Consider the following 15,833-nt stretch of genomic DNA (forward strand, 5'->3'; position numbering starts at 1 on the left):
ATGCTGTCTGAGACATATTTAATTCAATTCTTATTGTAAAGTTGGTGTCTCTTTATCAAAGGATGTACCTGATATAATAAGGAAGAGTTTTATTACTTTCACAAATACGTCATACCTTTATAACTAAATATCAGTAATAATATCTTCTGAATAACATTACTAATCAAATCAGCATAGTGAAAACTGAAAAGAAGATGAAGAAAGTGATAATCAGATTATATAAACATCGAGTGATCTACCAAATAACATCAATAAAATAATGAAAGCATTACTTGTTATATTATGTATGTATTTAGTTTCATCACTTGAATTGGTAGATGGTGAATGTAAAGGAAGACATGGATATTTCTGCTACACAGACAATGATAAGAAGAAGAATTATTATCTTTGTAACAAAGGAGTTCAAATGGGATGTGTTAGAACTTGTCCAAATGAAGATGTTTGTACTGGTAGAGGTGAGTTTGAAATAACCAAAGACAAGATTTGTGTTGCACTTAATGAGTCACACTGGGAGGTTGACCCATTACCAACTCCTACACCAAATAAATATCCAGTCAATTGTACTGAAGTGAAAGAAGGATATTATTGCTATGAAGAAGAGTCAAAAAATACTGAATATTATTGGTGTGTTAACAGTGTTGGCTATGAAATGAAATGTCCTAATGGAACAACATGTCATACAAAAGACATTGGTTATAACAATCCATGTTATTAACTCATCATAGTCTAATTGATTATTGATGCATACTTTTATGTTTATTATTTATCATCTCTAAACAACGAGCAATGTAATCAAATAACAGCATAACTTGACTCATTATAATAAGTACAACAATAATTTATTACTAGTTTATTCATCAACTATCAAACATAAATTATTTCTTCATTATTATCTTTTGTTCATTAATAAAATAGAATATTTTTTAAATTCATATTAAGAATTATATTAATATTACTGGATAACACAATTTCATTCGATTCTATAACGTTTGGTGAATGTGAAATCTTTTAATTCTATTATACATTTGATTATTTAATGAGTATTATTTCATTTTCGAATTAATTATTGATTTCTCAATAACTAATTTAATATTTAATTACACTAAATTAAAAAAATGATGAACTTTAAAGTAACACTATACTTTTAAACAGTTAATTAGTTATTTACATTTCATCAATAAATAATAACCATTTTTATCATAACATTAAACATATTATTTATTTTGTAAATTTAACGAAATTGAATTTATTTTAACCAAATTAATTAAAATTTATTATTTTAGTTAATACCAAACCACATTTATTGTAGTATTAATACATTTTCAATGTTACATTATCCAAATAAAGAGTTATTTCCTGTTTTTAACATTTAAATTACAAGGAAACTTCTTAAAATAGCTTGTCTTTAAGGAAAAATTCAAAAATTGATTTTAGTTTTTCAACTTTTAAATATAAAAATTTTAGTTCTTATGAAAATGAACATTATTCTTTGTCTCTTTGTTTTAATTGCTTCATCACAAACATGTGATGAATTTAAAAACTATTCATACAAACCAATTAATGAATCATTTAATTGTTTCAATTCTGTTTCAACAACAATTTCAGAAAATAAAATATTAGTTGATTTATTACATACGTATTTTGAAGCATATGTTTATAAAGATATATTAAAAGCACCTCCTCAACCTAGTTTTTCAATAACTTATTATAAATCAGTTGATATTGATACAGAATTGAAAAATGTCAATATCAATACATCTTGTCTTTATGATTTTTTGGTTGATATTCAAAAAATTATTATTTCAACTGGTGATAGTCATTTAAATTTTTTTATTCGACCAGAACAGGGAAAACCAAATGCATTATTCTTTGATTTTTATTATTCGCTTCCATTTAAAGTAGCAATATCAAATACAAAACAAATGTATTTACTTCCACAATCTCTAACTGATCCATTCAATGAGTCAATTCCTATTTCTATTGTAAGAAATCAAAATATTGTGGTTAAATATATTAACGGAAAAGATCCATTCGATGTTATTAGAAGATTTGCTGACTTGTTTGTTCCTTTAAAATGTCCTCATGCTCGATTCACGAACGCACAAAAGTCATTTACATTTGGGTCTATTGGTAGAACCCCATTACCTAAGTCTTATTTAAATACTAAATTTGAAATTGAATGGGAAAATGGAGAAAAGGATGTTATTTCATATTTTATTCTTCGAATTAATCGCTCTTCTATGTCCAAAAGAGCAAGAAAAAAGGTTGATAGAGTATTTACTTCAGGGATTGGAAACATATTATTACCAGAAGACGTATTTGATTCGCTTTCTAGAGATTTCAATAAACTAAAGAAAAATGAAGATTTTGGGTATGTTTCAAATGACAAAATGGTCAGTTGTTCTGTTAATACCACAAAGAAAATAAATACTTTTGTATTAACAAGTTTTGCTCCTGATGATGATTGGCAGAATTATCAACTTGTGATTAAACAGTGCATTAATTTGTTTGATGAAAATTCATATCCAATTCAAATTATTCTTCCATTGAATGGAGGGGGATATGTCACATATGCCCAAAACATTGAAAAAATCTTTGCACCTCATGATGATGTTAATTTGATTGTTGGTGCCAGAATAAGTAATTTTACTGAAAAAGTCATGAAACAAGTAGAAGCAAAATCAATTAAGAATCCTCCTAATTGTCAGCCAAGAGAAAAAACAAATGTAGATGTATTAGGTGATTGGTATATGAATCCTAAGATAATTAACTATGGAAAAAATGAACATAAAATAATTCAACCATCTCTAATAGATGAAAATGGTGAAATAATAGAAAGATTTATTAATAACCAAAGAAAACCAACAGATATTGTTGTTTATACTGACTCATTTTGTTTTTCTGGGTGTTCAATTTTTACAAAAGGATTAAAAGAAAGAGGAAGTGCTATTATTACTGGATTTGGAGGAGACCCAAATGGAAATATTGATGAATTTGAAGTTGGTCAATCACCAACAACTGTTTTGTTTTTGAATGAATATCTTGGAAAAAGTTCAGACCCATTTATTGGTTACGGATATGGTGTTAGTTTGAGTTTCTTTGAAACTTTTAGATTTAATTATAATTACACTGAAACAATTCCAAGGGAATTTATCCCTGATATTGTTGATGAAAGAGTTAATATATTTTCGTTTTCTTCTAATGATTATTCTACTTTCATTGAATCTACTCTTACTATTATTGAAAAATATAAGACTAGATGTAACCCAAAGAATAAAAGACTTGTAAAGAAAACAACGAACTGTGATTCTAAAATCAAAATACCACATGCACATGGTGGTTATGAATGTGATGACAATGGGTTTTGGTCAAAAAGATGTGTTCCAACTTATTGTGATTATGGATATCTTTTTGATTTTGATACTAAGAGATGTATTTTGCAATCTTGTCCAATTGTTCAACCAGATGGGTTTCATGATATAATTGATCCTAAAGACTCTTCAAGTCAAGAAACTTCAACAAGTGAAACTACTTCAAGTGATATAAACAATGCTTTTATTCACAAAATTCATTTCATGGTTATTGTATTGATTATTTTCGTACTTTAATTAAATTTATTATTTCAAGTATTAAAGTACTTTAGTTTTTAGGAAAAAAAGTTAAATAAAAAATAATAATAATAGTCTCTTGAATGTCTTTGGTCTCTTTCATTTCTTCTGTCATAACGATCATATCTCAATCTTCTTTTATCTTCATAACCTCTGTCCCTATAATAATCTCTTTCACTTCTAGAATATCTATCTCTATATGTGTCATTATGATTACTTCTTCCTCTTGAACGTGACCTAGAACGACTTTTCCTTCTTTCATTATAATAACTGTTATAATCTTTTACTTTTTCATTGCGATTGTCTATTTTCATCATAGTTTTCTTTTCTAATGAAGCTAATAAATCATCAACTAATGCACTTTCTTTCTTAGTAACAATTGGCTTATGTTCATTCTTTGATTTAATTACTTTATTTGAAAGAACAACTCTAATAGGATGATCATTAAAACTTGAACCATCCATTTGTAATGCTCTTAATGCAGCTTCTTCAGTTTCAAATTCAATAGTAACTTGTCTGATAGTAGTTTCTCCAGTATTAAATTCCATTAAGTTAATATTTCCACACTTTTCAAAGTATTTTTGAATTTTATCATCAGAAGCATTTCCAATATTACGAACACAAATTGTTTTTCTTAACTTTGTTGAAGCCTTACTTTCAGAATTAAAGTTATTCTTTGAGTTTGTTGTTTCATTGTCTTCATTCTTAAAAATCTCCTCAACCTTTTTTATATCTTCGGGTTTTTCCATTAAAAAAACAGATAAAGGTAAATCACCAAGTTCAGCTTTTTCAATATATTTACATGTTTCTGTACTATCTTTTTCTTCATAAAGAATGTAGTAATACCCACAAAGAATTGGATGGGTAATTGTTTTAATTTGTTTTAAATCAAGAATAATACCAAAATTCTCAAAAATTGAGTACAAATCATCTAAAGTTACTTTAGGAGTAACATTACCAATAACCACAACTTTATCAATGTCTTCACGTTCTTTAATGTAAGGAATAAGAAAATAAGGGATGTGTTGTTCTATTTCCATTTTATATTCTTTAATTCTTTTTTAATTATTTTTTTAGTGTTAAGACTTATTCACTGAATATTTGTTTTATTGTGTTTGCAAAGTTTTGATATTCATTTGGTAATAAAAAATAAATTTGTCATTTAATTAATTTTATTTTTTATTTAACTAATAGAATTTGTGAATATTTTTAATAATACTAAAAATTATAATGTTGTTATATAAAACGAAAATAAAGTATAAACAAATATCAAAAAATCATAAAATTATTAATGAAGTATTAATAGAATTAATTTCTTTTGTTCTTTGTTCATCCAAGACTAGTCATACACCTTCATCATTGTCCAGTAGTTCTATTGAATATTGATTATTTTTATAGAAAAATGTTCCATGACATTATTCTTGTTCCTAATGACAAATGTTTAACTTATTTTAGACTGTTAATTTCTTTTTTTCTAATTCTTTAATTGTTTTAATATATTCTTTATTTATTATGCTATTAACTGAATAATTAACTCACGTTTTTCTTATTCATTTTTTCTTTTCTTATTTCTATTTTCTTAACAATTTTTTCTTTGTATTGCTTGTAACATTCTTTTACATATTAATAACTATATCATTCATTCTTCTAAATCTTCTTGGTTGTTTATTTCTTGCTTGATTTTCTTTCAATTATTTAATGTTATTATTCAACATTATTGATGGTATATGTTGTATATATGATTTGCACCGAATATTGTTTTTTTTTGTTCTTTAGACTTTTTAATAAGTACAAGGTGATTTTGGTTTATATTCTACAAAAAAGAAATTCTTTGTCTAAAACTTTAATAATAAAGAAAATAATGTGGTGGTGTTATATAATCTTTTGAGATTTTTCATATTAAATCAGTTGGTAGATTATAATGACTCAATTTCAATAAAAACAGTCTCTAAAGACTCTAATAAAGAGAAACCAGATAATATTTATGAAATGTCATTTTATAAAAAAATATTGAACAACCAAATTTATACTGATGAAAATCTTATTAAATTAAAAAGGAATATTATTAACTTGAGAATAGATATAATTCTATAATTTTTTCATTAAATTAGTAGAGGATTTACTAATTTGTTTAATTAACGTGAATGAACAATCCTTTGAATTTTTCTGTTATATGACTAATGTTCTATTTAACTTTCTTTCAATGATTATAACTATGAGTATAAAACTTAAACAAAGACACTGATGTTAAATTTAACATTTTTATAAAACATTGTTATGAGTCATAGCTCAAAGAAAATTTGAATGAAATTTAATGTTATTAAAAAAAGAAATACTTGATAACCAACAATAAGTTATTAAAACACAAACAAAATACAACTTCAAAAGAAAAAGGAGTTTTATAAATAATTATTCCATAAATTTTTGATTAACTCAAAGATTAAACAAAAGAATATTAATAAATCAAAAAAAAAAATCTTAACAGTTTAATAATAATTTAACTCAAATAAAAACGGGAAACTTCTATTTTTAATTTTTCCCGTTTTGAATATAATATTTAAACTGGAGTCTAATAAACTATTTTCATTAATCAAAAATGGCTATTAAACCAATAAAACTTGTTATAGTAGGAGATGGAGCTGTAGGAAAGACATGTATGCTTATTTCATATACAACTAATTCATTTCCAAATGAATATATTCCAACAGTATTTGAGAATTACAATGCTACTGTTGTTGTTGATGATAATAAAATTAATCTTGGAATATGGGATACAGCAGGACAAGAGGAATATGATAGATTAAGACCATTGTCATATCCTTCAACTGATATTTTTTTAATATGTTATTCAATCATGTCAAAGGCTTCTTATGAAAATGTAGAAGGAAAATGGGTAAAAGAGATTAAAACACATTGCCCTGATACTCCATTTTTATTAATTGGAACAAAATCAGATATTAGAGATGATTATGAACAACAACAGATTATTAAAAATAAGGGAATTGAACTTATTTCTCTCAATGAAGGACAAGAGATGGCTCAAAAAATGGGTGCAATAAAATTTATGGAATGTTCAGCCTTAACTCAGTCGAACTTAGTGGATGTTTTTAAGGAAGCAATTCGTGCAGGAGTTAACTACAAAGATTCTCTCTTTTCAAAACCATCAAAAAAGGCAACAAATAAACATAAATGTAGTCTTCTCTAATTAATATAATGCATTGTTTGTGTTAATGTTTATTCTTTTAAAAAACAAGAAAATTCAATTTAATAAACACTTAGACAATATGATTTAATAATTCTCTTCCTAGATTCCAGAGTATTTCAGTTGTTATTATTTCCTGTGATGGTGTTTCTATAGAATATATATCATATAAAGTTATTCCTTCAAGTGAAAATTTAGGAAATATTTCACATTTGAAATTAAAAGAATCTAACAAATCAATAAGACCCATAACAACATATACTCTTCTAATAAGATATATTTTTGAAATTTTAGAAGATGAACCAAATTCTTTTTTAATATAATTTAATCCATTAAGATATAACAAGTCCTCGGTATATATTTTATCTTTAATAATAATATAGTCAATTTCATATTTCCCATTAATTAATTTAAAATTAATTCTTCCATTAGTATATAATAATAACAAAAATACTAATCCATTCATTGTGAGTTTATTTAAAGTTTCATTTAAATCCATATTTTAATCATATAAATGAGAAAGATGAGATTAGGTATTTAAATTATTCCATTATTCATTCTTGAGTCTTTTAAAAAAAACTTCTTATTAATAATATCAAAATTAACTAATTCATTATTGGATAAATAGAACTAATCTTTTTTTGTAATATATCAATACAACACTCACTCTGAATAATTTGAATAGACCCAAATGATTTATCAGTCAAATTTCCTTTTGTTTTAATGAATGAATGATAACATTGAAACATATTAATATAATTAATTTTTAATTTTAAAGAATCACAATGAACTATTCTTAATATTTTTAATTGAACCTCAGATAAATCAATAATAGAAGAATGATTGTTAACTTTATACATAAATATTTGTTTAATACTATTAGGAAATATAATTCTTTCACAGACAACATGATCTAATCTTAATGTCTGAAGCTCAGATAATTTATTTATTAGTAAATTATCATTTGAATTAAAGTTATAAATTTCTAATGTACGAAGAGAAGATAAATAAGAAAGTTGATTCCAGTTAATATCTTGACAATTATTTAGAATAAGGCAAGATATGTTAAGACCATCTAAAGAAGTTGGTAAGTAATCAATTTCTAATATTTTTAAGTTTGGAAGATAAAGAAAAGATGAAATAATTGAATGTTCCATTTTTAAATAGTACAATAATTTGTCTTTAATATTAATTTTACTATTTTGAATCAAAATATTTTTTGAATTTGATGTTATTGTTTGAAACCGTTTACTTTCATTTCCATTTTTTGTCTTTTTACAAACATCAATAATTTTTTCTTCAATAATTTGGTTAATACATGTTTTATTTAATTCACTTTTATACCATTTAAATTGACTTGAAAAAATAAATTTTAATGGATTATTAATGATTATATTATTAATATCCCATTCAGTTTTAAACTCAATTTGTTGTTTCTTTTGAGAAAATAAAAATGGATTAAATGGTAAGTATTGATTAAATACTTCTTTAAATGAAGAACTACCACAATCCCAAAACGTCCACTTATTTTCATATGGAAGAATAATACAATCATTTCCATTCCAATAATCACAACATATTTCAAATGTTCTTATATTATTTCTATCTTTATTTCTATAAAAATCTCGTTTATATTGAAGCAACGTACATAATATTTCATTTGTTGAAATACTTCCACCCATAACTTGAATAACACAATGTTCAAATTTATTATACTTTAATAATAATAATGGAATAAATGTCATATCAACTGATTCTATTGAACTTTTTATTCTTAATAACTCAAGTTTCTGTGTTTCATCTCCAAAACACTTTTTCCATGACTCTTTTATCTCCATTTCTATTCTACACTTTTTTAAAAAATGAAATTGTGATATATCAATTGGAATTTCTTTAATAATTACATTTAATTCTATTACTCTTGACCAAATCCAATTATTTCTACTAAAGTCTGTGTCTAATGACTCAACTATTCGTATTTGGTTAAACCTTCTTAATTCATTTGAACAATGTTTAATGAAATCAGATAATATATTAACAGTTTGTAAGTTAGGGTATATTGTTAACTCTTTCCAAAAAGAGTCAACAGCTTTAAATTGATAAAAAACATCTCTATTCTCTTTTGTAGGAAGAATTAATGGATTTGTTTTAATAAAAAGTACTGCTTCATAACACTTTTTATTTACAAGCATTAAATCCATGACAGTAGTGGTTGTGTAAACATAACGAATAACTATAGATAAATAAAATTTTTCTAGGTTTAAATGCATTGTCGTGGTATTGGTAAGTCTAAGTTTAAATAAAATTTTTAGATTTAGAGAATAATCTTATTATCACAACTTTCTTATCTGACAATTTGAAAAGAAAAGAAACCAATATATATTATAAGACTAATATTAACAAGAGAATTATCTCAACGTAAGTAATGAAGAGGTATGAAAAAATTAGTTTTAACCCTAAAATCTTAATTGGATCACTTTTACAAAGTGGTTCAACAACTTCTACTTCACTTGCTTCTTCCTTGCTTAACGGTGATTCAGAGGACATCTTTGGTAAAACTAGAATTGATGAACGGAAGAAACGTGTGGAAGAAATTACTCCTAAAAAACCTCCAAGGAGTCGACTCCATGAAGGCTATACTCAGCCAAGGAGAATCAACTTTATCTCTAAGCCAACTATAGTAGAACCAGTTTTAGTTCAATTAGATAACCATACTCTAAACATCTCTCCTATTCTAAAAAAGTCTGAGTCAAGTACTTCTAAAGAAGAAATAGTATCAGATACTAGTGAATATGAATTAGATTCAATCTGGAAGTTGGATAAAGAAAGAAGTAATGAAGGCACTACAAAAGAAAGAGAAAGAAATCAAAATAAAATATGTACAAAACAAGAAATAAGAAGAACAGTAAAAAAAAGAATTGAAAAGTTAAGAAAAGGACATCGAAGACGAGTAACTTTATGGAGAGCAGTCCCATATTACTGCTATAGATGGGGGATGACAGAAGAAGAATTATTAGATGATATTGAACATAATAAGTATATCTGTTTTACAAAGTAAAAAAAAAATTAGAGCAACAAAATAATCAATTCTATCTTTTTAAATATATTTTTCGTTTTGTGTTATAACTATTGTTTGTTTTATAAATCAGAAGTATAACAAGTTAAAAAATAACCTGAAAAGAGATGAGACATGTTATTTAAAGAAAAGTATATACATTCATAAATTTAACTAATCTTTTAATAAAAAGTTATAACAAAGATTAAACAATACGAATTATTTTATTCCAAAGAAAATAAAAAATACAAATATTATTCAATTTATTTTTAGAAAATGAATCAATGATGAAATATTTTTTAAAAAAGTTATGTTTGTCTTTTTTAGGACATTAAAATATGACGTAATGATATCCTTGAACTTAAAATAACAATGATATAATTATTTATTTATAAGAAATTATTAAAATTATAAAAACTATAACAACTGATTTACGTAATATAAGTTTTTATACTGATTAAGAGTCAAATAATACAAAGCAGGGAAAGTAACTTATTTGAGTATTGTCTTAAATTCATTAAGAAAAAAAAAGACTGGTGTCTAATAAATAAAAATATCAAACCCAAATTTGGTTTTAATAACATGAGTAAGATTAATCAATGAATTTAAAAAAGTATTTATCTAAACACTAAACAAATTTATATGTAAATAATAGAAATTAATCAAAAAAAAAATAATTAGATAGTATTAGAATTTATATAGACTAAATCCAAAAAAATATTAAAAATCATTCTTTTCTCATTAGAAATTGACTTGGTATTACTTCATACTTTAACACTAACACAATACACTAATTGGAAATATTCTCTCAACAAAGTTCTTTAATAATTTTATGATAGAACATATCCAATCAATGAAATAACAATAGAAATAGTTTTAATATATCAATAAACACATTAAAATTTTTATAAAATCCAATTTAAGTGTAGAGTTTAATGAAATGGTATTGAAGAAAAAATGAAGAACTAAATGAAGAGAGTCTCTCAAAAACCCTTCCTATAGAACAACTAAATACTATAACTTTAATATTTATTTTATAAAGGACTTTAATCCTTCAAAAAGAAGTTGATTCATTTCAACCCATAACAGAGTCACTCTAAAAAATATTCATAAAGAAAGAAGAATTTAACAAATGAAATATTTAATAAAACAATTACTTAAACACTAATAAGAATTAATAAAGAATAACATAAAAATAAAATAACAGAACATAACACGAGAAATTACTTATTTTTAACCATAAATAGTATCAAGAATCAAAACATCTAGAATTAGTACATTCACTAATATAATAGATTGTACTGTTTCAACAATCTATTAACCCTTTTTACTCAAAATATTATTCTAATTTTAGTTTTTAAATAAGAAAGTATTTTTAGATAATTCCTTTTTTTTACGAAAATAAAGACCTTTATCTTTATGTTAAAAAGCTAAAATGTTATTAAAAATCATTAAAACTTCTTTTTCTTCTTATTAAATAGACAATTTCTTCTTTTTGGTAAAACCAATTTAAGGATGGAGTCCAACTTTATTTGATTGCTAAACTTGGTGTTAGAAAATTCTTTGCTTCATCGTAAAAAGTATAGCGAAAAAGACTGGGATGAAGAAAGGGTTTCAGAAAAACGTAGACAAACGTGGAAGGGGTATTTAAAGTGAGACTTAGAAGTAGATTATATAACAAAGAAAAGATGAGTATTTCATTTAAAATTCATTATGTCACTGTTCCTGATCAAGTGTTATTTGTTGTATTTGATGATGGTAAAGAAGTCCCATTAACATGGACTGAAGGTCATTATTGGGTTGGAAATTATAATTACGAAGCTCCAAAACATTATACATGGCATTATGTTGTGAGAAGTTATGATTCTGGAAAGAATCTTAGAGAAGAAGAAATTATCGGAACTCGTGAACACGACTTTGTTAGTAAAGCACAAGTCCATGATTGGTGGTTTTACCCATGGTTAACTGAAATTGTTGAAGACCCATCTGAAAAAGAATTAAAAGAGACTGAAGAAAGGTTAAAGAGAGAAGCTGAGGAGGCTGAAAGAAAACGAAAAGAAGAAGAAGAGAGACTTGCTGCTGAAGAAGCTGAAAGAAAACGAAAAGAGGAAGAAGAGAGATTAAGAAAAGAAGAAGAAGAAAGGTTAAAAAAAGAGGAAGAAGAAAGGTTAAAAAAAGAAGAAGAAGAGAGATTAAGAAAAGAGGAAGAAGAGAGATTAAGAAAAGAAGAAGAGGAAAGACTTGCTGCTGAAGAAGCTGAAAGAAAAAGAAAGGAACTTGAGGCAGCTAAAACTCCATCACCTACTCCAGAAGAAGAAAAAAAGAAAGAAAAAGAATTAAAGATTAGATTGTGTGGTTCAGAAACCAATTGGGATCTTTTCAAAATGTGGACTGGTAAAGCATGTTGCCATGTATTATATGATTCTACAGTTGATGAATTTACTGCTGAAGCATTTAATGAATGTGTTGGAGGAAATAATAGTGTTATTGTGTTTATCCACTCACAAGGATACATTTTTGGTTCTTATACTTCAGTAAAGATTCCAGAAGCTGGAGAAAATGGAGCTGAAGTTAAAAAAGATTCAAAGAGTTTTGCTTTCTCTTTCTCAAATCCATATGGTCATGGAGCAATTAGATATATTTGTGATGAACCAGATACTACACTTAAATTGTTCCCAAATAATGATACAGAAAATGTTGTTGAAGTACATAACTTCTTTACTGTTAAACAAGAGAAAGATAAATGTTATATTAGTAAGAACTTTGAAAAGTCTTATAATGAAACTTCTGGAAGAGGAGCTTTGATGTTTGTTAGAGCTGTTGAGCCAGATACTTTCCCAATTGATGAACTTATCGCTGTTAAATTGACTTTCAACAAGAACAGATAATTAAATAATGTTATGAGTTTTATTCTTTTATATTTGATGTTTGTTTTTTATAAAGTCTAAAACAAATAAGAACATTTAAAAAATTATTAAATTATTTGGTAGTATATTTTCAAATAAACTTTTTATTTTTTAAATACATCATCAACCTGAATGATTAGATAATTCATAATTAATTCCTTTTTTATAACAATTGGACTAAGTAAAATAGAAAAATAAGAATGAAAAAAAAAGATTAATTATGAATATTTGAAAGTTTCTTCCTTTGAAGAATATCTTTAATCATCCATTTAAGAAGTGTTTTATCTCTTTCTGTATTTTTAACTTCTCTTTTCTTTGCTTTCTGTTTTTCTTTTTTAGTGTGTTGATAACTTTCATTAATTTCTGCTCGAATTTGTTCAATTGGAATTGGGTCTATTGCATCACTTTCACTATTAACTCTTAAACAATACTCTTTATGGTATTTAATTAAGTCTGCTTTAGTTCCTTTAATTTCTAATCCAAACTCTTTAATTTCTGCTCGTATTTTTTTTTCTTTCATAAAATTGTATTGTCTACTTCCTATTCTTTCTATTGTCTTTTCTTCTCCCCTTCGCTTCTTTGTGATTCTCTCTTGAACTTCAATATTTGCTTTAATTTCTTGTTGTTTTGTTGGTCTTTTGCATATTGGACAGATTTCTTTCACACTCAACCATCGTCTGATACATTCACTACAAACTACTCTATTTATTCTTCTCTTCTTCTCACTTATATCAACAAACACGTGTGATGACACGGAAGGTCTACTGCTCCATGCATATTTCTATCTACATGATGAATGTTAATTAATACCACTTTCTTCTGTCTTTTCCTCTTTTCCTCTAAATAACAAACGACAAATGAAACACTCCATTTTGTTTTTTCGTTTTTGTTTTTCTAGTTTGTAATAACAAAATCCTTTTTTTCTCTTTTCTTTGCTTATCTCTTCTTCTTTTTTCTTTATTTTTAATCTTTAGTTGTCAGAATATTTTATAGAGGAAATGCTGTTTGTTATTCTTCATAAATTAGTAGATACAATGAAGACCTACCTTGAAAGTGATAGATTCAATGTGAAAAAAAGAATAAATGTTTCATATTTTTTCAGAACTGTAAGTAAGTTATAAATTTTATAAAAAAAAGAATAATAAAAAAGATAATAAGTAATAATATTATAAAACTAATTGAAGAAACTCTTAAAAAACACAAAATCCATGCAAAATCGTTCATCCGTTAGTATAGAAGAATTTGTCACTCTAATTGAAAAGTCATTTACTAATAATGGAGAACGATATTTAAATGCAGCAATAGAAAATTTAAGAAAAGGAAAATTAGAGAATATTGAATACATAAGTGCATCATTACAATATATTCCTGAAGACTGGATTGAAAAAAATATTGACAAATTAATTAATACCTTTAAAGCACTTCCAGAAACTACAGTAGATCCATTTATTGCATTGTTAGGAAGGATGATCCCATCTCCTCATTTAAGAAGTGAAGGACAAAATATTATTAAAACAATTATTGTTCCTAGGGTTGTTAAGTCATGTTCTCATGAAACCCTCATGAAAATTGCAGCCGCTATTGATTTAGAATTAATTAATGGAAGTGCAATTTCAAGAATTGCTGATGTTAGTTGGAAGAGTAGTGTTGAAGATGGTGTTTTAATAAATTCTAAAATAAAAGGAGATTTATGGAGTAAAATTGAAGAACATCAATTTTCAAATGAAAATGAAAAGCATCAGGCTTTGTTGTGTTGTTTCAAATATGGAAATGTTGAATTTGATAAAGTACTTAATTATATTAAAAAAATTGGAGGAGTTAGAGAGAATGGTATTAATGGGTTAGACTTAAATGAAAGAATTCAATATTACGAAAAAATTAATCAAACTCACCAATTATTACAACAATTAATTCTTTCTTTTAAATTAGGATTGGCACCTATTTCTAATCAATTATTACACATTTTACTTCAACATTGTGCTCTCATTAATCAATTACCACCAGTAACTATTTCATTATTATTTACTACTATCATTGTGTTAATGGATAATATTAAAGGAATATTAATGACTCGTATTTCATTACTTCTTCCTTTATTACTTGAATTTATAAAACAAAATAAATTAAATGAAAGATATCATTCAATTATTATTCAAGCAAAATCAATTATTCAAACCCTATCTTTAGAGTCAAAACCTTTCTTAAATAAACAAGACAGTGAAATAATGGCAGAACTACAACAGTTATTAATTTGATTGAATTGATTTACTTTTTATTTTCTTTAGATAATTTAATCATTTTATTGTAAATCTTTATTTGTAACTAGTTCATATTTGCTACTTACTCTTTAAATTTCTTTTATTCACTATGTTTTTCTTTCTTTTATTAAAAATTTACACAATTTATTTTAAAACATGTTTTTCTATAAAAATAGTTAGTAACTTTTGGGAATTTTATCCAGTATTTAAATTCTTGAATATCTTGGAATAATTTATGATATTCTAATTATTTTATTTTTATATCCACTTTCAGTAATGTTAAGTTTTGATAATAAAATAATTATTAAATTGAAAATGTGCAACTAACTGATATATGTTTATGAACTTATTCAATGTTTATTTTGTTCTTTTCAATGAAGATTTATGGTTTTAATAATATTTTATAATTATTATTAACTGTATGAATAAAGACATCTTCATGGAATATTAAATGGGTAACAGATGAATAAAGAAAGAAGTTAATTTAACAATAAATAATTTGTGAAACAAATGTATTGAACTAATAAAATATCTATCTTATATTGTGAATATTTGTAATATTAAAAAACATCATAAAAATAATGATGAATATTTTGATGAAAATAATATAACACCAAACAACATCAAATGGGAATTATTCTAATTCTATCAATAAGAAAAAACAATAATTTCATTGTACTTAAGAATGAATTGAATCGAGGAAAATAAAGAAATGGGTTATTTTATAATAGTAATTGAACATAAGAAAAAATATAACATACAAAAGAATAATAAAAGAAATAAGAGACTATAAAAGATAAGAAT

General features: G+C 24.9%; 10 protein-coding genes across 10 annotated transcripts, besides 1 other annotated feature; 6 read left to right on the top strand and 4 right to left on the bottom strand.

Annotated features, from left to right (window-relative positions):
* Nucleotides 1-259: 259 nt before the first annotated feature.
* Nucleotides 260-715, top strand: EHI_067190 (cyst wall-specific glycoprotein Jacob; the record flags this gene model as incomplete). Its single annotated transcript, XM_642844.1, has 1 exon — nt 260-715. The coding sequence occupies one exon, from the start codon at nt 260-262 to the stop codon at nt 713-715; it is 456 nt and encodes a 151-aa protein (XP_647936.1).
* Nucleotides 716-1,469: 754 nt separating this feature from the next.
* On the top strand, nt 1,470-3,608 carry EHI_067200 (uncharacterized protein; the record flags this gene model as incomplete). The annotated part of the gene is made up of 1 exon (XM_647570.1): nt 1,470-3,608. One exon carries the CDS (start codon nt 1,470-1,472, stop codon nt 3,606-3,608), a length of 2,139 nt encoding a protein of 712 aa, XP_652662.1.
* A 38-nt stretch (nt 3,609-3,646) lies between these two features.
* EHI_067210 (RNA recognition motif domain containing protein) lies at nt 3,647-4,648 on the bottom strand (the record flags this gene model as incomplete). Its single annotated transcript, XM_647569.1, has 1 exon — nt 3,647-4,648. The coding sequence occupies one exon, from the start codon at nt 4,646-4,648 to the stop codon at nt 3,647-3,649; it is 1,002 nt and encodes a 333-aa protein (XP_652661.1).
* Nucleotides 4,649-4,895: 247 nt separating this feature from the next.
* Nucleotides 4,896-5,200: a repeat region.
* Nucleotides 5,201-6,204: 1,004 nt separating this feature from the next.
* On the top strand, nt 6,205-6,813 carry EHI_067220 (Rho family GTPase; the record flags this gene model as incomplete). The annotated part of the gene is made up of 1 exon (XM_647568.1): nt 6,205-6,813. One exon carries the CDS (start codon nt 6,205-6,207, stop codon nt 6,811-6,813), a length of 609 nt encoding a protein of 202 aa, XP_652660.1.
* Nucleotides 6,814-6,883: 70 nt separating this feature from the next.
* On the bottom strand, nt 6,884-7,276 carry EHI_067230 (uncharacterized protein; the record flags this gene model as incomplete). The annotated part of the gene is made up of 1 exon (XM_647567.2): nt 6,884-7,276. One exon carries the CDS (start codon nt 7,274-7,276, stop codon nt 6,884-6,886), a length of 393 nt encoding a protein of 130 aa, XP_652659.2.
* A 139-nt stretch (nt 7,277-7,415) lies between these two features.
* Nucleotides 7,416-9,011, bottom strand: EHI_067240 (uncharacterized protein; the record flags this gene model as incomplete). Its single annotated transcript, XM_647566.2, has 1 exon — nt 7,416-9,011. The coding sequence occupies one exon, from the start codon at nt 9,009-9,011 to the stop codon at nt 7,416-7,418; it is 1,596 nt and encodes a 531-aa protein (XP_652658.2).
* A 224-nt stretch (nt 9,012-9,235) lies between these two features.
* Nucleotides 9,236-9,868, top strand: EHI_067250 (uncharacterized protein; the record flags this gene model as incomplete). Its single annotated transcript, XM_647565.1, has 1 exon — nt 9,236-9,868. The coding sequence occupies one exon, from the start codon at nt 9,236-9,238 to the stop codon at nt 9,866-9,868; it is 633 nt and encodes a 210-aa protein (XP_652657.1).
* Nucleotides 9,869-11,553: 1,685 nt separating this feature from the next.
* Nucleotides 11,554-12,753, top strand: EHI_067260 (uncharacterized protein; the record flags this gene model as incomplete). Its single annotated transcript, XM_647564.1, has 1 exon — nt 11,554-12,753. One exon carries the CDS (start codon nt 11,554-11,556, stop codon nt 12,751-12,753), a length of 1,200 nt encoding a protein of 399 aa, XP_652656.1.
* Nucleotides 12,754-12,985: 232 nt separating this feature from the next.
* On the bottom strand, nt 12,986-13,548 carry EHI_067270 (zinc finger domain containing protein; the record flags this gene model as incomplete). The annotated part of the gene is made up of 2 exons (XM_001914124.1): nt 12,986-13,467; nt 13,512-13,548. 2 exons carry the CDS (start codon nt 13,546-13,548, stop codon nt 12,986-12,988), a joined length of 519 nt encoding a protein of 172 aa, XP_001914159.1.
* A 431-nt stretch (nt 13,549-13,979) lies between these two features.
* EHI_067280 (uncharacterized protein) lies at nt 13,980-15,026 on the top strand (the record flags this gene model as incomplete). The annotated part of the gene is made up of 1 exon (XM_647563.2): nt 13,980-15,026. One exon carries the CDS (start codon nt 13,980-13,982, stop codon nt 15,024-15,026), a length of 1,047 nt encoding a protein of 348 aa, XP_652655.2.
* Nucleotides 15,027-15,833: the final 807 nt, after the last annotated feature.

This window comes from Entamoeba histolytica, genomic scaffold, assembly GCF_000208925.1.
Source record: "Entamoeba histolytica HM-1:IMSS scf_1104750517319 genomic scaffold, whole genome shotgun sequence".
Taxonomy (NCBI): Eukaryota; Evosea; order Mastigamoebida; family Endamoebidae; genus Entamoeba; species Entamoeba histolytica.